General features: G+C 35.6%; 2 protein-coding genes and 1 non-coding gene across 4 annotated transcripts; 1 reads left to right on the forward strand and 2 right to left on the reverse strand.

The window, feature by feature from the left end:
- Positions 1 to 223: 223 nt before the first annotated feature.
- Positions 224 to 8,498, reverse strand: LOC135083886 (uncharacterized). 2 transcript variants are annotated; one of them, XM_063978641.1, is made up of 5 exons: positions 8,403 to 8,498; positions 6,207 to 6,348; positions 3,958 to 4,118; positions 1,695 to 1,883; positions 224 to 890 (listed from the first exon to the last, which is right to left on the reverse strand). In XM_063978641.1, the coding sequence occupies exons 2-5, from the start codon at positions 6,343 to 6,345 to the stop codon at positions 717 to 719; spliced, it is 663 nt and encodes a 220-aa protein (XP_063834711.1). In that variant the 5' UTR covers positions 6,346 to 6,348; positions 8,403 to 8,498; the 3' UTR covers positions 224 to 716. The 2 variants fall into 2 exon arrangements, with proteins under 2 accessions (XP_063834711.1, XP_063834719.1); XM_063978649.1 differs by lacking the exon at positions 8,403 to 8,498 and adding an exon at positions 7,792 to 7,795.
- Trnak-uuu (transfer RNA lysine (anticodon UUU)) lies at positions 4,954 to 5,026 on the reverse strand. Its single transcript has one exon. It is a non-coding gene; the product is annotated as a tRNA-Lys (tRNA).
- A 5,608-nt stretch (positions 8,499 to 14,106) lies between the features above and the next one.
- On the forward strand, positions 14,107 to 21,456 carry LOC135086678 (SPRY domain-containing protein 7). Its single transcript, XM_063981455.1, has 4 exons — positions 14,107 to 14,373; positions 14,540 to 14,710; positions 15,894 to 16,205; positions 21,118 to 21,456. Exons 1-4 carry the CDS (start codon positions 14,271 to 14,273, stop codon positions 21,213 to 21,215), a joined length of 684 nt encoding a protein of 227 aa, XP_063837525.1. The 5' UTR covers positions 14,107 to 14,270; the 3' UTR covers positions 21,216 to 21,456.
- Positions 21,457 to 26,795: the final 5,339 nt, after the last annotated feature.

A 26,795-nucleotide genomic window follows, 5' to 3' on the forward strand; every position in this document is an offset into this window, starting at 1 on the left:
AGGCTTTGACATTCGAAAATCGTGCCGGCCATCAAATTTTTCTGACTCTCGGAAATTATTTATAGTAATATTCATGTCCAGCAAATCTGTTGTTTATCTACACTGATAATATGTCGTGATAGATCACTCAGTTTTGATAAACATACAAAAACTAAGAACGGATTATTACATTTCATAAAGATTATAGATAAAGCTATAACACTAAACTAAAAATAAACATCAATTTTATTAAACCAGTCTTTATTGACAGATCTTAAAAACTTAAAACAACCACTGTAACGGTTACGACTACCATAGAAAACAATACTGAATAAATATGTTATGTTGAGGTATTCTTAAAGCTAGCACCGCGATAATTTAGAAGATGGTTACATAAATAATTGACTTTTGGGCAGTGTTGATAGCATTGCTTGCCATTTATCAAACTTTATTCACAATACAATCGTTAGTTTTATGACTACCGCTTTATGTGGCTTCTCACGAGTCACGACTCATAAATCTTTATAGTAACCAGCTAGAGCGCTTAGTGTGGAAAAAATCTTCTTGCTAGATTTCATCAATGAAGACAGCCGAAGGTTTTGGATCTACTAGCCCTCATTTAGTATCGATAATAAGTATTCTGGTATTATGTCGCTTATGCTTATAGCTTGTATTGTGAATGAAGCGATGGAGATCTTGCTAAATTCGAGACTTTGGAAACTGCTTCGTTTGGTAGCTCAGACTCGGAGATTGGGGTTGGTGTAGCGCACGTATTTGAGGAGCGCGTCGTTCTCCTCGCAAACGAACGGCTTCCTATGGTGGCAGGCCACGTCGTGCCAGTGCACGCCGTCGTTGTAGAAGTTGTTCAGGATGGCCAGGCAATGCTCGGATGCTCCGCCCTGGATCAGCTCCTGAAAAGTTTGGATACGTTAGAACTTGAACACAAAATTCGTTTAGTTTTGTCGTTTATTTTGGTATCCTGACGAGTTTGGTTAGTTACATGTATGTAATGCCCTTGAATAACAGAAAAAAATAAATAAATGTGGTGAAGTCATTGTCAATTTACACTTATTTAGCCAACAATTTGGATGAATGGGCAAGATTGCACTGTTACATCACACAATAGTGCGAATCGCCTTGAACGTCTCGTAAGAAGCGGATGCGGATGATGCGCGCGACCGCAAAGGGTTACGTTTGCGCTGCGTACCTTACGCATTGTTTATTTCGCGGACGAGCCTGCGCCCGCGGCGAAAGTGTGATCAAACAACGTGTCGCAGCATCGCACGCGCCGCGAATAATGATGAGCTTTTGTTGTACAAGCTGCCTGGTTTGTAGAAAGCGGCGTGTGACATGCATGCGGGTACGCCCTTCGGCGAATATTTCGCAGGTCCATAAATATTCCGTGTCACTTTCGTTTTCATTGCGCGATATCCGCTCATGCCTGTCCAGTAGGCCTAAGATGCGCGCCGTGATAACTTTTATCGACGTAAATTTGTATGGGCAAAATCGATAAAATGGTGTGATAACCGCCTATCACGGCGCGCATCTTAGGCCTACTGAACTGGTCGCGGTGTTTTATGACAAACATTACTTAACTGTTCGCTGAATCGGTTCCGTTGCATCACCATATGACCGATTTCGTAATGCCATGCCACTTATGCGACACTATTGTTCCATGGCAGAATAAGGAAGTGCATGGGAATGGGTGGGCTTACCCTGTTATCGGGTTGCGGCTTGCCGATGCCGCCGCCCTCGGACCAGTCGTTCTGCTGGCGGTTGGTGGTGGGCGCCAGCTTCTGCAGCTCAGCGGTCCAGAACCAGCCATTGACGTCATTGGGCAGCAAGTCCGGACGGTTGCAGCCCTTGAAGTCGCATAGACGGCCCGAAGTCCAAATGTATTTCACCTATAAAATAAAATGAAAACTCAAACTCCAATAAACATTAGAAAGTCACACAAACCAACTAAATGGTTAAACTTGAAAAAGTTAAGTCACTGATGATGATGCTCGATCCTAATCTCGCCGCTTAGTTAACTCGTTAGCGGTCGTTATTCCAACCAGCGATCAAAATAAATAATTTCCTCTCCATTATGTGGTCTTATGGCGTCGAGCCGCATATGCTCGCTTCTGTAAATGATGATGTTTAGATATGCATCTATACAGACAGGTGGCTTATTAAAAAACTAAAACCATTAAGTAAGTGAGCGAGTCGAAACAATCTGGTGATCGTAGACAATGGGCTGAGATACGGTGCTGAATACGACAATTTGTCACAATTAACGAACAACAAGCCCTCTGCTTTGTAAAAGGTCTCGACTTGACGCCTCTTCATTACCATACTGTGAATGGCTGTCGCCGCTGCAATGGCCAATTTGGCACCAAGACAATTGAAATAACTACTTACTCATAGGCACATAAACATGCTAAACAAATGGAAAGTGAAATTATAGAATTCGTAAGTAGTTTTCACTGTCGCATAATATCCCCCTAACATTTCGTGATGATTATAAGTAGGAAGGTTTTGTAATAAAAATTAAATAAATATTAGCATGCATTAAGCGGTTTCCTAATCTTTGTTCCATATAAAAGGTGGAAACGTGAGCTATCGACAACAGGTAGCTCGCATAATAGCCTAAGAAAAAGCTATTGAGATTCCCACGAAATAAGAAACCTATTCTATGCGAGCAGTGAAACTCGGGGAAATTGATTCTGTATTCTATTGTTGCCCCTATCAGCAGTGTGATTCGACTGTGTCAAATTGGAATTCTAACGTTGCTTAATTCTGGATCCTTCGGCAATGGTTGCTTGGATGCGTTACGAAAAACGCATTACGAATTTCTTTTAAGGCATCGTCTCATCGCTTTCTCTTCAGCTAATTTTTGAAGAAGACCACATTTTCACAAGTTGGGCACGGTTTTTGTTTCGACGAATCCTCGTGACACCCGTGAATGTTTTGCTAATTTGCGAAGAGACGTTGCATGGTAGCAGGTCAAGGATGCGGATTCACGCCTGTTTAAACGGCTGGCTTTACAAGACTGTACAAACTACTCTAAATAGGTACCTGCGTTAGTCATCAACACTCATTATAAGTTATTGAGGTGAGGTTGTTATTTCAACGAATATGAAAAAACAGCTGCGATGAATAATCATTGTAGAAGCTGAATGTTAGCTTTGGTTGCAGGTGTTAAAACAGGAATTACCTACTTATGTTCTTGAATTCTTTCTTTTACCTATAAGTACTTTAGTATTAATAGTATTAGGCAATTAATTATGCAAGGAAATTCCTACGGTCCTTTCTTTCGCAAGATTTTGTATGCATGCGCTGCGAGATCATCATGAGATCACGCATGACATAAGTAAACGGAGGCTATCACTGCTTGCGTGATTTCGTTGATTATAGGGCGTAGGACAGGACACATTATGCCAGGTATTGCTCAGGAAGAAATTGGAGGGGCAAGGAGTATGAAAAGCATTCCAGTCACTAAAGTACTTAGTCATCACTTCCCAATAGTTTAGCCTAGGTATTTCACATTGTAATTTCAATACAATGTAAAAGAAGCTAGAAACTTGAAGAGACTACTTACTTAGTCCCGAAGTGGTGGTAAGGTTAGGCTTAAGCCAAGCGTTTTATTGATTTTGTGTTGGATAGCCCATTTATCGAGGAAGGCTTTAGGTTTATAACATCACCCTATAGCCAATAGGGGCGGATTTGTAAAGAAAAATATTGCAAAAACAGGAAATATTATTCAAACCGTAGTCGAAGTTGCGAGCACAGTAGTTATTAATAACTAGCGAACCGGCCCTGCTTCGCACAGGTACAAATTACTTTAAAACCTTCCTCTTGAAGCACTCTCTATTAAAAAAAACCGCATCAAAACCCGTTGCATAGTTTTGAAGATCTAAGCATACATAGGGACAGACGGACAGGAAAGCGATGTTTTACTTATAATGTAGTGAAGAACTTGAAGCTGCCAATTACCTTATCCTGCACGATCCGCGCCTTGACCCACTCGTTCTCGTCGCTGGTCTCCAGAGACACCAGGTCCATGCAGCGCTGCCGGCAGTAGTTCCTGGCGCTCAGCCAGTCCTCCTCCACGCCGCGCAGGGCAGGGTCCCGCCACGAGAAGAAGTAGCCTTTGTCTATTAACAAAAAGGAGTATTGTTATTTTACAGGACTCCAGGTAGCTGAAACCGGTATCTAAAGTGCGTAGGTATTATGGAACAAAGCTCAAAACTATTCTATTTCAAGCATAGGTCGAGGCTTAGATAAATTGGTTGAACGGACTAAAATTGCGTTGGCTTGGTTAAAGTTTTTGACACATCGATCGATCGATCGTGTCTATTTATGCGAAGCTAGACTGAAGCTACAGTCATAAATATAGGTTCAGTTAGAAATCTCTGCTACGAGTATAATTCAGGAAGTTGGTAGGCACTCAGACATCCGTATTTTTGGATCTATCTCTTACTTAAGTAAAAAAAGCGAAAGATAAAGAAGTTTAAAGACGATAACGATAATAACCGCGTAATACTTACCTACATGTCAATTTTGTATGAACATGTTACACTACTATAAAGTATGGTGTGAGAAGAAAGCATTAATTATTAGTTTCTAGAATTATTTCATCAACTCGTCGCAATGCTAGATAACGCTACATGTCACATCAGAAAGTAGAACAAAGGCAGGAAAATTATACATATTTCACCCGTACACCATAGGCGTAAGGTATTTAAAACTATCATTGTTGCCATGGTGTTTACTGTCTCTAGAGTGAAATTGCACCATGGGAAACTGGTGAGAATGAAAGAGACTTAGGCTTTCCATATTGCCTAGCTATATTTTTGTTTAGTTATCACCGGATAGCAGATCTTAAAAAAATATTTGAAAAAAAAAAGTGTTTGTTTCATCATTTAAATAATTATAATGTATCGGTGTCAAAATTCATAATTTAATAAAAATTTAAAAGCAAAAAGAAGCCGCCCGAACAGGGACTTGAACCCTGGACCCTTGGATTAAAAGTCCAATGCTCTACCGACTGAGCTATCCGGGCTGTGGCAGGATAGTTGAAATAGGTCATTACAAGCTAAGTAATATTGAGATGTGTCAAAGTGAAGAATTAAAAGAAAAATGTAGTAAGTGTATAATTTGCATAAAGTCCGTAAGTTATAAATAATAAGAATGTTATTTTAAAATATTTTTTTAGTTAAAATGACAGCTCAAAATACATATAATATTTGTTTAAAATTCGAGACATTATGAAACTTCTAATAAAATTAAAACTTTATTTGAGTTCGTAACCCATTTTACTTCCAGGAACGGAATAGTTCTTTCTTATCAGAGGAAGGAGATAAGAAAGTACACTTTTCGAGGTTTACTCAAAGCATTCTTGTTTTTGAGAGATTTTTAAACTCAATCTAAAACGTGATCTTGAGAAATATCCTGTTATTAAATTATTTTACCTTTTTGGCCTTTACGGCTTTAACATCTCTAACTGTATAAGTGGTTTTGTAAGGTTATCAACCTTTGTATAGGTAAAAAAATTCGAAATAACATTTGATTGAGTGTCTCTGCCATGGTGTTTATAAAATAGGAGCAAAAAAATACTTTTAAACAAAACTAAGCATAGCAGCATAAGTCCGGTTGTGATGTGCATAGGTACCTACTATTAATAGGAATTATTATTTCGATGTTGTTTTGATACTTTAGATCCTTAGGAAAAAATAGAAAAAGGTTGTTAGGAACCATGATATTGTAATTATTGCTAGACGAACAGACTGACTTTGAAACCCGTTTGTGCGGTTTTAAACTTTGCAGATTTTGATTTTTTCACATTCCGGAGACTGAACTTTTATCGTAACGTTCGTTTTAATTTAATCTGATCATTATGTTCGTCACCATCAAAATGATCTTTGGTGATATTAAATTAATGTAGTAGGTACGTCATTTGGTTAAATGGGAGAGGATTTATGAGTTATATTCAATTTTAGGTTCTTTTTAGAGATTTTGTAGTTTGTCTTTTTTGTAGTAGGTACAATTAAACTTAGACGATTTTCGGTAACTTTTGCTTTGCTAGGGGACTCTAGGAGCGTTTCCTAGATTCCTAGTCTCCTATTCAAAAAACACCTTTAAATTCTAAATTTTCGCGCACGCACGACTAATTTGGGCTCATTATAGTATCATCATTTTTATGTACTATGTTATTAGGATTAAGTATTATGGCTGTTACTTACTGTCGGCGTATCTCTCGTGGATGACCCTCTGCACACACTGCGAGGGCACAGGTGGCTCCAAGATGCGTCCGTTGGGGAACTGCGCGTGCGCTACTGCAGCCAGCGCCGCCGCAAGGAATAATGTGCTTAGGTATTTCATTGTCTGTGGGAGAAGAAACAATTTAATTTAGACTTTTAAATTACATCAATGTATGTTATCAACAAAATAGTTTAATTAATCAAGACAAGGGTGAAACTGCGTGTATATAAAGATAGGTACCTCGTTGTTGACGTAGCAAAGCAACGACATCGTTTGAAATATCGAAAACACATTTAAGTTAGGATTTCTTTTATTTACTTTTACCCAGCCAAATAACTATTTACTTTGTTTAAAAATGACAAAAACAATGATTCATTTTATGGTAGGTATTTTAAGAGTCCATAATGTCTTTCTATAGAACATTACAAGAGGCCTAGGCCTCCGATAAGACAGTTTCTACTTGGCAATCAGCGTTTTATTAATGAGTACTGTACCGAATGAAAGTATGAAATACAACAGCCTAGGTGCGTACAACTGCCATACTTTGGTGAATGAAATGATAACTGGTTGTGTGACTTTTGAGCTTGATTTTGGTCTTATCCATCCATAAAAGGTTAATAATGAATATGTAAGCTTACATAAACCGAAAGCTGTCCATTTAAGTAACCACTTCTTAATGAAGCAAAAAGGTAGGAGGTAGACCTCCCATGGAATGGCCCACTTGGATTGATAAGTAATTAAATGGGCAGAAATTGTTATGTAAGGGAAAAGCCAAGTTGCCAGACTGGGCAAGAATTTTCGTGTAGGTATAGCGGACTCTTATAATAATTTACATAAAAAAAGAATAGGTCGTGTCGCCAAACCCGTTTTTAAATGTTTATCTAAAAGAATACTATAAATATGGGTATTTCCATAAATTAACTCTTACCACAGATGTGGATATAAAAAGTACCTTGATAAAGGTTGTTTACCTACTATAAGCTCATAGTTAAAGTTTGACATTTACAAATAGTTCAATTATTGTTTAAATTAGTTATGATGTAAGATGTTAAGTAGGCCTACAAAATAATACAAAAAAAATGTTCGCTGCAAAAAATACATGCTTACGTATTCTTATAATACTTTTTGCGATACTTATGAATGCGCGCATATACAGCTAGAGCTAAACACATTATTGCTTATTAAGTTATTAAACAATAAGCTGCGCAGGAGTAGAATCGTTACCAGTCTGACATTCTCCACCGACTTTCATTTAATAGGATAACCTACATTGGACTGATTACAATAAAATTTAGGTACTTACTCCAGATTTTCTAAACTCAGTTAAATTAAAAAATATGGTGTAGTTTTGGATCTCATACATAGCTACAGACAGACCAAACTTCTAAAAACTATTTTTAACTAAGTATGTATATCTTTATGACATATTTTCTATCTTACATAAAAATCACAAACTGCAGTCGCGCACGCAAGCTCTCTATTCTCCATGGGTATCGATTAGAAGATAATGAGAAGAAAGGGTAATAAAACCATCGAGGTATCATTTTTCACCCGCGTGCTATCCACAGTATTGTGAGGAGCATCTGCCTTGCTTACAAACTTTCCCCGGGATGAGCCACGGACCGGTCTCGGGGCGAGAAAGCGACCTTGCCCTGGAGGTCAGGTCATTCCTCCCATAGCGCTCGAAACTTCCAGTCATCAGGATCAAGGGTGCTATTAAAGCTTTGATCGATTAAATTAAACGTAAATTATTAAGCTGCGGTTACAATGTTGGAATTTCCGCACTGCCTACTAGGTGTGTGGAATCCGCTCAAGTATAAAATACATATAAACAGATTATGTGTAGGTATTATTCAATTAATTACGATTTAAAAAGTTACTGCCAATTTATCGAAAGATATTTTTTCACTTAAGCACATTTCTAGACAGTAGAATAGTTTAAAATAATAGTAGCAGTAGTTTAAAAATTGATTTCAATTAACTTTAAAATATTTAATAAGTACCTACACAAAATTATTTAATTTAAAAAACACAATTATTAAATATTTACTTAAAATTATTTAAATTAAAAAAATACTACGTAGATACCTAGATAATATTAATATTGACCTATTTTTATCATTCACCCAAAAAACTAGATTTCTGAAAATAAATAAAAAATTAAAAAATGTACTTACAGTATTGTGCGCGCGTCCCGTAGTTCCGTCACCAACTGACGCGCTCGCGCCGCGCGGTCGTTTTATATGGAGGAAGTTGGGCTCATCCGACGCGCACCCTCGCACCCTTCGGAGGTTCTTTGCAGTCTGCTTATGGGCTAATTTAGTTCTAGATGTTATCTGAGGTTCTAGCAAGCATTACACCTAGACACTTCTATTTTGTGACTTAGACCAGTAATCCTACAGGACCTGCAATTATTTTTCCGGGGTTGCAAGTTTAGTTTGTTTTAATTTAACCTAATTAATGTTAACGTGACATAATTATATGTTTTCTGTTAACTAAGGTGCTAGTTATATATCACTATGGAAGTGTCAATTTGCATTATTGAAGAGAACTTTGATTGAATATTATAAAATTATGCTTATTTAATGATGAATATTTATGACCCACCAATTAATTAATTAACTAGGAAGATAAAAAATACCTAAAATATTTCTTTTTAGTATCAAAGTCAACGGAATCAATTCAATTTATTTTTTAGTAATTTATGATGAGAATTTAATCATAGGGTACTTTAGGTATAATTTTCCCCTCAAGCAGGTACTTTTATAGGTAAGTAAGGTACCTACTATATCATTTTTATCCTATAAACATTTTAGTAAGGTATTGCCACTTGCCAGTGCCTGTATAAGTAAATGTAGGTACTTTACAACTATTTAATAGCCCTTAAGAGCTCTAGCAGACCTTTTTAAGTCACAAAGGAAACAAGGAAAATTAAACGTTTAAGTAGGCTCATCTTTTATTACCAGACGAGTAACTCAAGTACTTACTGCCACAACTTAATTTTACTGGTTCTGTTTATTGATTTTTTGTCCAGCTTGTTGTTAACATTGTAAAGGAATTTCAAGTTTCTGGTTTGTAGATAGCGGGTAATGGGTAAATGGGTATTGCTCATCACAAAATCTGCCCATTAAGTACGGGGTTTGAACACATGAGTAAACTTTACTCATGAGTAAACTTTCTTTACTCATGTGGTTTGAATTCGAATCCTCAAACTCTTCATTAATTTGGCAATGACACAGGATCGCTATGACAAATCGGCTATTGCTTCAACGTTTGGCTTATGTATGCACTTGCATTGTGCACCATTAAGTATGACGTAATTTCGATTTCAAAATTCTTCCCCTCATAATCATTCATTAGGTCACATAACTTTAAGCTAAAGGCGCCACTGTTAACTCGTCATTAGCATCGCTTACGGGAACTTTGCCCTACATTAATTAATTAGCTATTATCTACGACAGGATTTAAGAGGAAAGTTGCAGACCACTTTCCACTATCTACTTACCAGATTCCTCCATTACCTACTTGATTGTAAGTTGTAGAAAAAAAGTGCAATTGTAATTGCTCTTTGGAAGATTTGGACAATGTTGATCCTGAAATACCTGATGAAATTTATAAAGCGACTTGTAATTTGTTCGCCGGGAGTCGAACTCAGGACCCCCAGAACGTGTGAGTTTAACTCTTTATCTGTTAGACCTCCAAAGGCGGCGTATGTTACTAATTTAGTTAAAGTAGTCGCTTTTGTTAAGTACTTACCTACCTAGTTTATCGTATCGTTATCCACTGCAGTCATTCCCCTGTGTGTAACGATGCAGCCAGCGGACAATAAGCACACTTAACGGCTGATTGCATAATTTTATGGTGCTAAAAGATAGGCTTTTAAGCAAACAATCGTTCATCTTGGAATTTCGATGCGTCATAGGATAACTAAATATTTAAGTTTATTGTGGAATGATTTTGTTCTGGTGCCAATATGATATATCTTAGAGCTCTACTAATTTAGAGTCTACCAATCCGCTTTTTTTAGAAAATATCTAGACGATGACGTCTTCCTTACCTCATTCATCAATTTTCAAAATTTCTCCCGGACATTGAAATTGTAATTATTTCTAAACAAGGCCATATCCGAGTGCGGTGCGTCAGTATGCCTGTTGAATGATTGCGTGGCGGAAAAGAACATACTTTAGGATGGTTTTTACGGTTATCATAGCAAACAATACCTGTTACGGCACCTAGTGTTACAAGGTGGTATCAGCTAGAACATTCGCGGGGCGTAGCTACTTACGTGCCAGCTTTGTTAATGCGGCTTTCCTTTGCGGTGCGTTGGCTGACATTGTGATACAAAGCATGTATGCTGAAGAAGGATGTTTTTATTCGTGTATCATTACGAATTTTGTGTTGAACAAGTTACCGATGCGGTATGCGAATATCGCAAAACAACGACGATGTCATTGCCTACATAAATCTTAATTATCCAGAGTTAACTTGCACTAATTGTCTGTTAAAAGAAAGTTCAATAAACAATTCATAGGCGACTCGTTATTAAGTTTGTAGTTAATAATTTTAAAAATATTTTATCACAAACTAGATTAGTACTGACAACCAGTTTTTTGTTCTCTAAATAGATTTGCCTCAATAAAATAATAATACCTACAGATATGACGTGATGGAATTCCTCGTAACCTATTTCATATTATGTATTTTTGAATTAATGATTGAATAATCCAATTAATTAAGGTTAAACATTGTCACATCAAACATTCTGTTTGTACGATCGACATTAAGTCAACTTGGGCGTAGAGTTGGCAAGGAAATTCTATTATAAAGTTTGCTCAGTAAATAGCGATGAACAAGCCACAGCTTAGTTTAGACCAAGTACTTACTCACTTAAGTTAGGTAGCTAGCTACCTTACCTACCTAGTTAATGATATGAATTGGAAGCCCTGTCTCATCTGAGATTGGAAGGGTGCTGGTGCCATCAGCGAACTAAGACTTCTCAGCTCGATTTACAGTGTTCAATATCACTTGAGATTGATGCAGGCATAAATCGATCGGCCATATCAGGCTTAAATCAACCTGATTGTCTAAAAGCTTCCAAAAAGCATTAGATTGCATTTTTTTCAGATGTAGGTAAGTACCTACTTAACGTAACATACCTATGTATATCCCAATAATACCAGTAGGTAAGTAAGTACTAATATCCAGAATTTTCTATACTTATAACATGGACCTATAAAAAAAGTCGGACGGATTCTCATCAACAAAATACTGTGACATTAGGATACACCAGCTTGCCTGTACGTACAGGCCGGCACGCACACATTCACACCCTGATACACCACTTCGGGTGCAAACTTCACACAGTTGACACATTTAAGCAGCGAAAAAACAACACGAATACGACATGTCTTGTGTGATGAAATTGTGTAAAAACCATTCTGTTCGAACAAACAAAAATTAAGGAATCACATTTCACAGGCAAAATAATAATCCAATCACTTATTTCCCGACATTAAAATATTGAAATTATTTGAAATCAAACGTCATTCACTCGAAAAAATAATACGTCAAAGACCAGTGTTCTCAGTTATTTACGTGGGAAAATTACCCGAAATATGGGAAATTAATAATAATTTTAGGACTTTTTAGTTATTTATTACGCATACTATGGAAATAAAATAATTTATCATAATAATTGTGTTTTAATGGGATATAATTTCATAGGCAAATTTGATCCTTCCCAAAAATGTGGAACTGCGAAATTCAAATGACATTGGGAACTTTTTGCCCCACTTTTCGAAAAGTAGCGGACACAAACGAAACCTATCACAGATGATACATACTAATATCCAATGAATTTCCGTGCATTTTTTTTTCTCTCTTATATGGGAATATTGAGAAAATGAAGTTTTAATATTTTATTTTATTTTACATTTTGGTAATATTTTTGACGACCTCCGTGGCGGAGAGGCGCACACACCGGTTTTCGCTTGCACTAGGTAGGTACTGTAAGAGACAAACCTGCCAACATAACAGTGCAAGAAACCGTGCTGCTAACATTTAAATAAATATGACGTTTGCTAACGAATAAGGTTTTGCTTGTTTATTTTTCTATCCCATCAGTGCAATGCAATGATGACATTGACCAATTGACAATAGTTTTTTTTTTATTTAATAGAAATAATAATGGCAGGTTGAACCAACAAGAAGGTTTTAGTTTATCAATCTTAATAATCTTCTTGACAAAATAAATCGTCAAACAACTTTGATCTGAATAATTTTGAACTTTAGGGACGAACAGTTAAAGATTATTTTCTCTAACTCGAGATTATTCTGTAACATAGTTTCAAAAGGTAATATGTGCTCGCGATTCGTTGAAGGAATCAATTTGAAAACTGACGAACCTTTTCATTCCGTGACTGTACCCTGACACACTGACTTGCAAACAATGTAAGAAAATTTGAACATTGAAAATTTCGCGCCTACTTCAACGCATTCACCTTTCATCCTTTTAAAATGGCACGGAATAATTCTGTCTACATTTCCAAGTAACATCTGCCGATCTATGTTTTTCTTAAAATAAATGGGTAACATGTTTTGGCTAACATGGCATCCCTAAATTCACTCACACAATAGACAAACGCCAAAATTTTGCGTCACAGTTTTGTTGTAGCGCGAGTTCCGTCCGCCTTTTTTTATAGGTCCATGACTTATAATAAATCTGTAGAGAGGTCAATTATGTACCTACATGAAATATATTTTCAAAATAACTATCAGGGGGTATTAGTGATCGATACTGATGCCAAAAATGCGATCAGTAAAATTTTTGTCTGTCTATCTGTCCGTCTGTATGTTCCTTTTAGAAACAAAAACTACTCGACGGATTTTAACGAAACTTGGTACAATTATTCTTCATACTCCTGGGCAGGTTATAACTATACTTAGGAATTCCCACGGGAACAGGAATTAGCGGGAAAATCCTTTTGTATGAAAAATCTAAACCGCTTAAGTTAGACGCTTGAAATTTCCACGGGAACGGGAGTTAGCGGAAAAAAACATTTGTTTGAAAAAATCTAAACCGCGTAAGATAGATGAAGGGGGTAAAACGGGATCCACGCGTACCTACGAAGTCGCGGGCGGCCGCTAGTCTGTAATAAATTGATCATAATCAGTTCAGCAGTTTAGTTTGAAAACGAACAAATAACAGTTTTTTTATTTAAACAGTCTTTTATCTCCCAAGTCGCAACGTGATCTAGCAATTCGTTATTTATCTACGAAATAAATATGCAAATTCACCACAAAATATCTACGATGCTGTTTTGATTTTGTTTCAAATGAAACAGATTTGTTATTTGTAAGAAAAACAAGTTTTATTTAAATTTAAAATGTGTTTACTGTGTTAATTTTATTCTTTTATTCTCTTTCGCGTTGGACCACAAAGCAATTGGTAATGGATTTTAGTTCCAGGGATTATTTAGATCTTTATTTTTCTATTGAAACGATATTATGGTAGGTTATCTATTCTTGTTATCATCAAAATATTTGTGACTTCTGAGATTATCTCAGCTCGGAAGTTCCATTGTTGGAGGTAAGATCCTCTATAGTTGAGGATTCCAGGTAAAGTTCGCGTCCTCCGCCTCCAGATCATCACTTTTCACCAGGAAGCAGGCCGCAGGCCTAAAAGCTTCTTTCCTCGTTGTGGATTTAAAAAAAAATATTTTACTAGACTAGAGACAAAAAACCGGTTTTTGTCAATAAGTCAATTGAATAATCGATTCATGGTAGTCGATTATAATAAACTATATGTATGATCGTACCCAAAAAGTTATAGCCCAAAGACGTTAACAACGAGTAAAAAAAAACTTTCATTCAAGTGTCAGTGTCAGCTGGTCACCTCCATTGTCAAATGTTGTCAAAGTTCTTCGAACTTGCCAATTTTTATTGAATGAAAATGACGTAGATTTGATACAATAACAATAATTAGATTGCATGTTGCTGTAATTGTATTGATTTGTTAAAATACTAGTCTGAAAAATAGTACCAACATGTTCTGCTGTTTAAAAGGATGCATCAATGGCTTCAGCCTTACGCCAAGTGTGCCAATTCGTATCAAAGAGAATCCAGTTCAGCTGGATACTTTGCATATGGGTATGTATGAGTTTATTACAATAAAGACACTATTCTTTGCTTATTTTCAAACAAACAGATTGAATGATACACATAATACAACCACTGACACTGTATAAGTATCGAACTTTAAGCCTTTGTAACCCTACATTGGTAGAGGCTCATTTCTTATTATGATTGCATCCAGGACACGAAGTGGTCGTTGTAAAAGGTGGTCAACGCGTCTGTGGATCTGGATGCGCGCTGGGGAATGCCCCTCTGGTCCAAAACAAGGCGTATTTTGAAGTGAAGCTGCAGCAAGGAGGAGTGTGGGCTGTAGGCCTGGCTACTAGAGAAACAGACGTCAACCGTGTCCATGGTAAGCATACACTACGTCCAGAACAAAACTTAGGCTGAGTTACACCATCTAACTTTGACCGTAACCATAACGATAACTGGTGTTTTTTGTACAGAATTTGACGGAAGTTTGACGTTTGCAAAAGTGATAAGATGGTACAACCCAGCCTTAGTATGTGAATGTAACTAAAAATATCATAAGATTGACCTTAAATGCAAGAAAGTTAAATCCCAAGTTTTAAAATAAACAGGGGTCATCACAACACTTAATGAGTTTTATTTTCAACCGACTTCAAAAAAGGAGGAGGTTCTCAATTCGACCCGTATGTTTTTTTTTCTTTTTTTTTTCTATGTTTGTTACGCGATAACTCCGCCAATTATGAACCGATTTGAACAAATCTTTTTTCGGCGTATAGGTAATACCTCAAGGGTGGTCCCATTTAAATTTATTAATAGAAAAAACAACCCCCAAGGGTGGAAAATTGGGGATGAACTTTTTTATACGCAATATCTCCGCCGATTATAAATCAATTTGAACGATTATTTTTTTGTTGAATAGGTATTATCAAAAGGGTGGTTTCATGCGAATTTGAAGAAAATATTTCACCCCCAAGGGTGGAAAATTGGGGATGAACTTTTTTATACGCAATATTTTTAATTTTTAGATTTTTTTTGTGTTCACGCATTTGAAGTCGGTTTTATTTTTTTTTGTCTTCAACAAACTAGTCTTTCATTACAATTATTAAGGTTGAAAAATATAATAGCAAGCAATGTGAACCAGAACCATGTCTCATATCAATAAATGGTTTGTAAGGTCACGGTTATGCATTCATTTGGTCAGTGCAATCACAGCCTTCACAATGCTTGTTTTATAAACAGATCACATCAAGCTTATTTCATAAGCATTGCCAAATTAATAATTAGGACAGACATGAGTGTTTTGCTAAAAATTACAGCATAATATTGCTGGACACTGCATCTTTAGAATTAATGAGTGAGTTTTACTATCATTTAAAGGTCATAACAGTGACATAATTATGATATGTAGCTTTATCTTATGAATGCCTTACTCTTTCTGCATGACCCATGGTTGACTGGCAGAGAATGCCATCCGGCATTAAGTCCGCCACGGTGCATTGTTTGTATGTGTGCTACAAGTTTAAATAAATAAAACAAATAAACATAAAATTGTTTCTTGATTCTAGGTGGAGTGGACAAAGAGTCTTGGTGTTTGAATAGCGATGGCACAGTACGAAACGCAAACGTGGAACTGTACCACCTTACAGCTGCCCCACGAGACTCACCCACAGCGGACTTGCTAGTCTCAACAGGCTCTCCGAGCCACACCGAAAACGAAAAGACAAATGATAACGCTACCACAGCTGCTACGATGCCGGTAGAGGGCGACACTATCGGCGTTGCTTACGATCATGTGGAGTTGAACTTCTATTTGAATGGCAAAAATATGGAGATCCCCGTCACTAATGTTAAGGGGACTGTTTACCCAGCCTTATATGGTAAGTAGAAATATTAAATTATTCTTTTTATATTCAATAAATAAATAAAAGATATATTTATTTTCTCTTGACAAAAGATTAATACAAAGAGTTTTGGATACAATTTGAGAAAGTTATCCCTATAGAAAACAAAGCATTTGAGAAAATGGCTGTTTTGATATACAGCCAGCATGATGAGTTGATTTACAATGTTATGTTACTCTACTGTGAATTTTGTATTGTAAAAATTAACAGCCAAAGATTTCTGTATTCCTAGACAGACTGCATGGTACTGATAAATTGTTTTAAAAATCAAAATCAAAATCAAAATCAAATTAGTTTATTGCAATTGTAGGTACATATCATACATTGATGGATCTTAAATTTAAACGTAAAATTGTTCAGCTACAATTTGCCAAGCAGATGGCGTGCAATATACATATATAAAGGTTACTTAATACTAATACCTGTTCATTTTATAATTTTACATGCAAACATTTAATTTTTATGATCACATTTTTAAATTGTCCAGGAGGAATTCGTTAATGGAGTAGTATGCCTTCTCAACCAGAAAGTGAAATAATGCATTTTTAAAGGAAATTAATTCTTCTTTATTTCTTATGTTGTCCGGTAACTTATTGAAAATACGTGGTGCCATGCCCGTGACATTTTTCGTGAACAAAGCAGTCTTATGTGTTTTCGAGCATATTTTGTTTTTATGACGTTTACTATTTAATGTCTCAAATAAAGATAAGTTTTTTTTAACGAAAAGACAGATTTCCTGTATATAAATACACGGCAGAGTCAGCAGTTTCAATGACCTAAAGTGTGGTAGACAACTATCGGTTGGTCGCAATTTGCACAGAGCTCGAACACATTTCTTTTGTGCTCTGAAGACTGTTTCTCTATCCGTGGAGTTACCCCAGAAGATGATTCCGTAACGGATCGTTGATACGACATATGCGTGGTATGCTATTAAAACAGTGGGTTGATTAACGAGTCGGGCAAGTCTATATAAAGCATATGAATATTTGTTTAGCTTTTTGCACACTGTTTCTGTCTGAAATTTCCATGTCAAATTATTATCCACCCAAAGACCTAGGAACTTTGTTATGTCAGTTTCTTCTATTTTTGTGTGTTTAAATTTAATGTCCAGATTTAGTTTATTTGTGTATTGTTTAAATGTCATGATATGCGTCTTACTTAAATTTATTTTAATATTATTTGAAATAAGCCATTCAATTACATTAGAAAGTGTCATATTTATGTCAGATTTGTAGGATTCTAATTTATCTCCAGTAAATAATATTGTACTATCGTCAGCAAATAAAGTCATTGAGTAATCTGTAACTTTAGGCATGTCATTAATGTAAATCAAGAAAAGTAATGGTCCAAGGATACTTCCTTGGGGGACTCCATACTTTACCAGTTTTCTTTCAGAACAAAAGCATTTTTCTGTTTTTAATTTAGGACAAATTTTAGTAATACTGGTTATTTGGTATCTGTTAGTTAAATAAGACGTCAAAAAATCCAACATATTACCTCTTATACCATAAAGTTCTAATTTTTTTAGGAGAATGACATGATCCACGTGATCGAAGGCTTTAGTCATGTCCATATAAACTGCTGTGACGGGTAATTTCCTATCCATGCAAGTAAGTACTTGGTTAATCAAGTTGTATATTGCCATATTAATATCTTTGTTTTTCCTGAAACCAAATTGCTCTTTAGCAAATATATCATATTGAATAAAGAAGTTGTTTAATCTATTGAAAATTACTTTTTCAATTATTTTAGAGAATATCGGTATTAGGGCTACAGGTCTATAATTATTCATGTCCATTTTATTGTCTTTTTTAAAGAGAGGCTTAATGACCGATATCTTCAATTCGTTAGGAAAGTATCCATTCTGAATGCATAAATTTATAACGTGACTAAGTACGGATGCAATAGCTGGTGCAACGTATTTCACGACTTTGGTAGTAATCCCATCATACCCACAACTATTAGTGTTTTTCAAAGACTTTATAATAACACCGATGTCGTATGGGATAGTTGGAACCATAAAGAAGCTATTATTTTTGTTGTTGACACAATGTATTATTTTATTACTTGGCTTACATAGGGGAGCAACTTGGTTTATGAAATGGTTGTTAAAAGTTTCCGCTACCAATTTTGGGTCGTTGATTACTCGATCATTTTGCTTAATTGAAATACTCTCGGTAGGGAAGCGTCTTTTTTCTTTGTTTATGATTGTCCACGTTGCTTTTGATTTATTTTTCGCGTTATTTATGTAATAATTGTTTTGTGCCTTTTTTGTTAGTGATATAATTTTCTTAAGTCTTTTTGAGTATTGTTTATAATTATTTAAGTTTTCTTTACTGGGATGTAGTCTATAATGCCATAACATATCACGTTTGCGACTACAGACCTTCCTTATGCCGCTAGATATCCACCTTTGCTTTCTTGTTACTGAGTTTCTAAACCTAACAATCGGAAAACAGAGATCATACAACAGCTTAAAGATATCATAAAATGCCTTAAAAGCTTCGGGAGCATTAGAAGACTCAAACACGTCACGAAAAGATAGACTCCGGAGGTGTTTGTTAAATTTAAGTAAATTTTCCTTACTATAATCTCGTCTCTCAGTAAACCAATGAGAGATAGAGCATGTTCTCTTAACAGGACACTTAATGACTTGTGCTGTATGATCAGATAGAGCTAATTCTATAACTTCTACTTTACTGCCTCGAATGTTGTGTGCGATATTATCGATGCAGGTACCACTCACCAGCCGTGTGGGTTGTCGAACGCATAGTTTAAGGTTATAGTTCAACAACAGACTCTGAAACTGAGTAGAAAATTTTAGGGGCTTCAAAATATCAATATTGAAATCACCGCACAATATTGTTTTTTTGTTTGTATTGTAGCTATATTTAGTTAAAATTCCCTCTATGGCATTAAAAAATGAAGTCATCGAGTCGATGTTGTTTTTGGGTATTCGGTAGATACATATTATTACAAGCTTGTGATCTAGAAGTTCAATGGCACATCCTTCAACAACATTACTTAAGCTAAACTCTTTGACATCCAGATTACAAAATTTGTGAGTGTTTCTCACCAGAATGCAGGAGCCACCACTACGACTATTTCTACTGAAGCTTGCAGCAAGGGTATAATTAGCTATATTAAGAAACTCATAATCATCCTCTTTCATATTATGTTCTGTTATGCAAACCACGTCAATTAACCTTCCTTCCTGGGCCGTATTAGATAGATGTACACTCAATATATCGGACTTATTTAATAGTCCATTTATATTTTGATGCATTACCAAAATATGATTATACACGCAAAAACTGTTACTTGTGTGGTGAATATTCTGAGTCAGATGTGTTGAAATCGGATTTTGGTGATTCACGAAAAAAATCTTCCTCAGCTTCAGTGGAATTGTTATTTACAGATAAAGTTTTCGCGTGAGAAAGTTGGGCAGGAGTTTCTATGTCTATGTAGTTGAGGTATTTGCGGTCGTTCTGTTACCACAGTCTATTAAGGTGGCCATGTCAACGCTGTTATTATTCATTTTTTGAGTGTCAATTTCTGGAGATTTCGCCCCCGGCGATGGGTTACTAATACTGGTGTGTGTTAGGTATGTACTTTCAGGATTCACCTTATTTCCATTATTTTCTTTTGACGGACTATAACTAATAGCATTTTGAGTTAGTTCTCGTAAAGATGTTCTAGGTAGACTAACTTTCATGGCAGTGTATTGAAAGCGCCGTTTATATTGAGGTGAGTAAAATCTTACTGGTGTTCGGCTAAACTGACTGACTGAAGGTATTCCGATGCCTACCGATTTATAACGTTCTATCTTATTTTTGTACTCGGTTAATTGTTTATTTAGAACACCATTTTCCAGAATCAAGTTGTCAACCTGGTTATGTGCTATCTGTAGTTCAATCTTCAGTTTATTTATTTTTTCGTCAGCCGTTGTTTCGTTAATTTCGTCCCTATACCCAGTCTCAGTTGGTAGACTTTGGTATGACATATCCATCTCCATGTCTAATTCACTATCATTAAAGTTCAAGTTTATGCCTCGTCTCTGTGTATTTATATTTCCGTAGTTGTCCATTTTTATGAAAATATTGCAAGTCAAGATTCTAATAAATAATATTTGTCAAGAAAAAATTATGTCGATGATGAGACTCGAACCCTGGTTCTGCAGGTTATCCAGTCCAATGTATTTGCCGCTGCGCCAAATGTACAATACTTGACGTGACGAAATCAATGATCACTATGAGTCAAGTAAAAAGCATCGCGATTTTTAGTTTCACAGATTTCCAACAGATGTCAGCACTGTCTCATTTATTTCGCACTCACTATTGACATTAAGAGTCTGAGTCTGTAGATGGCGTTTAGATCAGGTCTATGCGATAATAGGGCTTATGTTTACCGCAATGAAATCGAGAATCCCACTAGTGGTCACACTTCTTTGAATAAGATCAACCGCCACAATTATATTAATTTTGTTAAATGTCTTTACGCCGTAATTTATTCACAGTAGTATAGATTCACTGATTGTTTATTGTTTATAGAATGGTCACAATTAGTCAAACTTCACTATTTTCAAGTCATTGGTCTTTTCCACTAACATTTGTTCACAGCACTTCTGGATTGTTTTTCTTAGTTTCGCCTACAGGAATCCGGGAGATAACACTTGTGCACATGATTCGTGGATTACTTTACATTTTTGTCACAATTTTACTTCACTATGTCGAGTTTTGGTAATATTAAATTAATAAAAATCACGGAGCCGATGTTTACATGATGGCAGCGCCATCGGACTTTATTCCAAGTCTAAGCTGTTATTACAATTTGTAGCAATCCTTTTGGTTTAGTACATAATTAAACAATATATTTTCATTATTTCCAGTTGACGACGGCGCAATCCTAGATATAAACCTAGACAGTTTCTTGTATCCGCCGCCTCCTGGCTACGAGAAGATTATGGTGGAACAAAGCTTGCTCTAACAAACAACAAACCTAGTAATATAAGAACATGAGTGTGCTGTGGACAATGGAACTCTAACGCGTGCTTTTGTCTCGTGATTCTTAACCTGCGGCTTTACACTGTATTTATATTTATAAGCTGATCTCAGTGTGTCGTCACTGTAGGCCTGTGCCTCTAGCACGAAAAACTTTCGACTTCGAATTGTTTGCGTATTCAAATCGTCATCAAAGATTTAGTATGAAAACTTAAACAGAGCCCCTCTGAAAGTGAGCTTAGTATGAGAAATGGTAGCACGAATCTAATTTTGACAATCAAAATTGTCACGTTATCGTTGAATTCGATCGAATTTTATCGAATACCCAAACGATTCGAAGACGAAAGTTGTTCATGCTAGAGGTACTGAAGTAAAATCAGATTATGAAAGTATAAAAGAAGTCTATCTTTTGAGACTGCTTAATTTAGGTAATGATTCCCATGATTGTTTTCCACTTAAAATTTTCTGACTTACTAGTTTTGTATTTTATTTTTAAGAGGTAAAAGACCAGTCGTAAAATTTCATTGCATATCACTTTAAATTAACAAATTAATGAATAATTAACACCACTTTTTTATTATTTAATATTTATTCTGCAATGTTATTAAAAACCGAATGAATGGGAAGTATTTTTACATGTAGATAGGATAAAGCATAATTATTATTATTATGTTTATGATCTTATGGAATTCAGTGTTGGCATGCTTTGCTGAGCTTGAGTTGTGAGATTGTACACTGAACTTTAAAAAACCCCATTTATTCTAACTTTTTTGAAATAAAAATGTATTCCATGAATATGATTTAAAAACATTTTTTGCCTAAACCTAAAACATTGTAAGGTCATATAATCATGCGTGAGCTATTTTTTGGAAGTATTTAGTGTTATCTCATTTAAAGTAGGTTTATGAATGAGAAGGATAGATTCCAAAAGGCTATATTAGAATACCGAATGACTTTTCAATCGTATGATGTCAACACTTAGGTACCTATCTAATTAATTTGGTATTAATTAATTCAGAAAAAAGTAAACTAACAATTTTATGATCGGCGCTAAGAAAATCAAATTATATTTGTATGTGAAGTAGGTACTATCGCCAACAGTGTTAACTGCCCATTGACGTTCTATCACAAAGAATCGCCATTTGATTAGAGCGAGAGCAAAAATGGAAATGGATAGCTAACAGGTGTGGGCGTGTGTACATAAATGAAATTGTATTTCAATTGGATCTTGTACAACTAAACACTAAGGTGTGATATAAATATCTTTATTACCTACCTTAGTAATTGTTTAAGTAGTTTGTGTTAGTATAATAACACACGAATGAGTTCGAATCTGTGTATTATTAATTCTGAAACGTAATTCTTAACATCAAAGTACTAGGGATCTATAGAATATAGCAAGTTAATGAGATATAATAAAATAATAAAGATCTCATAATTATGTTACACTGCACTCACAATAAAGTTTGAATGACTAAGAATTTTACTTTGGATTTTTGCTTTAATTTTTAAAGTTTTTTAATATATATGACTATGTATTAATATGTACTTACATAGCTGGATATGTATTAAATTATATTTTTGTATAAAATTGTAACCTGTAATTGTCTAAAGACATCCAAATTAACGGGACCACACTCAGCATAAGCCAGGGCTTACGCCAGCTAGATTCAATTTTTGATTGAATTTTATTAATGAGGGTTTTCGCGAATGAAAGATCCGCTAGATGGCGGGACGTGGATGTGGGATCTGACTGCTGCGTGATTGGTGGATTTTGACATATCTGTCAATGTCATGTCAAAAATAACCAATCATGCAGCATTTGGACCTCGCGTCTACCTATTGCCATCTGGCGGATTTTTCATTTGCGAAAGCCCTCATATTATTTTGATCGATCAGACTTGAATATATCTTTTCTGAGACCGGTTCCGTATTTTCAGAGATATTCCTCCTACTCAAAGTGAGACGCTGGCCTGATCTACAGCAACGTATAGACAAAAGATTTGGAATCGGTGCTAAATAGATAGTAGTAGTAGTAGCCCGACAGAGACTGCAGAATAATCTTGCAGTCATAGTTTTGTTTGTAGCATAGAACTTCATGGCTCTTGCCGAGTGAGGTGCGCGATAGATTTTAATAAAATATACTTATTCAATATGTGAGCAAAGTAATAAATTGAAGTATTAAAACAATACAGGACTTTACACAACTTTTTAATGTTAACGCGATGCAATAAAGGGTGAATAGGAACAGTTGGCAAAAAGAAAACACTAATTATTATTTTTTCCCGGAAATTGAAAGACGGATTTCATAATTTCCGCACTCGTAAAAATACCTATCTGTGGAGAATGTCGAATTTTCCGGGAAATTTTATTCATCAACTCATTGTCAGTGTTAGGTTTTTGTTAACGTCTCTTGCAATCGTTTAAAGTGTAAATTAATGCGAGATTGAAACTGACACAGTAGATATTTGTCGGGTTTTTGATATTACTCGAATATGGTTTGCTCATAGTCACAGATTGATTACTAATAAGTTACTTCATAGTTGTTCATTTCAGTAATGTTATGGATGATCTTCGTCCAGTTACTATGACTTTACTTTTTAACTTCAGCGATATTTCTTCGCGGTGACGGTCGAACCGTAAGTACATAGATAGGTAGATACGATATTACCAAATATCTTTTATTTCTTTATAAATTATCCAGCAGCTACCTATTGTGTTTAAATTACTAATCTTCTTATATTCCGATCAATCTATGTTTGTGTAAAATAACAAAGCTCCAATGTCGTAATCATATCTATATTAATAGGTAGATACGATATTACCAAATATCTTTTATTTCTTTATAAATTATCCAGCAGCTATTGTGTTTAAATTACTAATCTTCTTATATTCCGATCAATCTATGTTTGTGTAAAATAACAAAGCTCCAATGTCGTAATCATATCTATATTAATTGGTGTATAATAGTCGTATGTTTATTTATTAATGAATTACATAACAAGAAAATAAACAATTTAAAATAATTAAGCATTTCTTTTATTTACCTTCTTGATTCCTGGTGGTCGTATTTATAATGACTTAAGGGTAACCGCCGTGATCTAGTGCTGACCACCTGCTTCAGATCCAGGGGTCCCGGGTTCGATTACCAATACGGGCAGATTTTCTGTTCGGTTTGGTAAGGCTTGTTCTAAGTCCGCATGTCTAGCTACCACCATCTTACCTAAGTCTGTCGTCATAACAATGTTAACAGCACTGTTGTGTTCCGGCAGTAAAGGTCAAGATAGCAAGTTACTATTTGGTCGAGGAAGCTCGCTTCCACCTTCGGCCTGATCATTACTTTCCATCAGGTGAGATGCAGGCCAGGAGCTTCGTCGCTGTGGATAAAAAAATATTTAAATGGGTTTCATTCATCTTGTACGTAGGTATTCTTCATTTCTAAGGCACGACCCGTTATCTGAAACACACAGTCCATTCCTTATTCAGTCCATACAAAATCAGTGATAAGTTCAGGGCATTATCAGTTTTCACAGACCATTTGACTAAAGGTGAATTGGAGCAGAAGCTCGCGTTACTCGGGCTGCTCTGTTCGCGCGGACTGCATAAATCTGCAGGCAAATGTCCAGGATGTAATGCAGAGATCTATTTTTTACACAAGTTTTTATTTTTTATAATGATAGGTAGGTACTACCTATTTTTAAATGATACCTATATACCTCCTAAATTACAATGTCTAATTAATGGAGTCTGGAAGAGATCGCTTCCATGCGATAAGATCGCTGAAATGTGAAATTTTTTAATATTTTGTTAGGTACTTTCTTCCATTTTGAATTTTTGTGTGGTGTGCATTTTACTTTAGTAAGCATAATAAACTTGATTATGTGGCCGTTTTAATAACTCTAACATCAGTGTTAAGTTCCCTTCTATGATCTGAGGTGTTAAGGCACTGACTAAGTGGCCTACTTACCAAGTTGCCATCGTCCTGAATTCCTGAAATGTTTTTCATTTCTCTTTTCACAGTGAACGTCCGTTTTGGAGACTAGTTTTTCCATTTATGTATATATGCTGCTCTACCAGAGGATTCTTTTATCGCCGCATGTTTTCCGTCGCACAAAAAGCCTATTTCGTTCCTACTACTAGGTATGTGTGCGGTAACGATACAAAAACTGCGTATTGGTAGCGAAATTGCAATATCTGTGAGGACGGCATTCGCGCTTTTTGCGACCACCGCTGGCCACTATCGCCCGATATTTCCAATACTAAATATGCCACGCTTTTGTTTCGACAATATTCGCGAATGGAAACCTGAAATGGAAAATTATGACTCGCTATACAACCGCAATACGTATACAGCGTGTGCAGAGCGGCCGCCCGCGACCTCGTACGTGTGGATCCCGTTTTACCAGCGCAGGGATTGAAGTTTGCAAAATCCCGTCTTAGTGAGCACCTACGTTCTAAAAGGAACCCCCATGCAAAATTTGAGACTCCTAGCATTAGCATAGCAGATTTCGTGATGAGTGAGTGAGTCAGTCAGTGACCTTTCGCTTTTATAGATATAGATGTGTAGGTTCTCTACACTGTAGATTCTTTAATTAATGGTCTCATTACATAAAGGGTGAATTATTTTAAAACATTGATTAATAAGGAAGTAGTGAATGGTGCTCGCTGTTTTACCGAATGAACAAGCTATGAGTTCAAAAACCAGCATAGGTACCTCACTAGGGAAAAAGGGGGCTGCTGCCTCCCGTGAAAATTGTTAACCCCTATATACCTTTAAATACTTTTGATTAATTAGATTTCATGTTCTGATAACTACGTGATTTTTATTTTGTTGATTAAAATGATTAAACAAAAATGTACAACTTGTGCATTGCATAAATCTCTTATTATCTCGTGATTAGATGTTAATTACTGATTATTGTAAAATAATCGTAGTATGATTTTTTTTAAAACGTTAGCTATTAAAATGATATTCTACCTAGGTATTAATAAATAGTTATGTTACATGAATGTAAGGAATAACTCAGTGATGCACATTAATACTTAGAGCTAATTACTTAGGAAAGATTAGTCTATTTAGCTACTAATTCATAAAATAGCACTCAATCAATGTAGGTAATAAAATCCATTAAAATGTTTATCTTATATTTTTCCTGTTATAAAAAATGAAAAACTGAACAAACAAGTTGAATAAAGTATGAAGAATCATTCGATTGATACGATAGCGCTGTTGGTGGTTGATCCGGAATTATTACTGCGATAAGTTTACCTAAGTACTTACTAATGTATAAAAAAGTCAACTTACATTGTTTGTTTGGTTGAACACACTAATCTCGGAAACTAACTGGTTTGATTAGAAAAAAAAATTGACAATTTTAACGATAACATCACGCTATGACCAATAGGAGATGGAGCATTATTTAATTTTAATGAAAAATTTTGCAAAAACGGGAAAATTATTCAGACAATTTTCACGCGTACGAAGTCGCGGGCATAGCTAGTTTTTTGTAATTAGGTGATTGTCACTCTATATTTAAGTAATAAAGTCTGATTGGGATTATTTTAA

Source organism: Ostrinia nubilalis, chromosome 2 (assembly GCF_963855985.1).
Source record: "Ostrinia nubilalis chromosome 2, ilOstNubi1.1, whole genome shotgun sequence".
Lineage (NCBI taxonomy): Eukaryota > Metazoa > Arthropoda > Insecta > Lepidoptera > Crambidae > Ostrinia > Ostrinia nubilalis.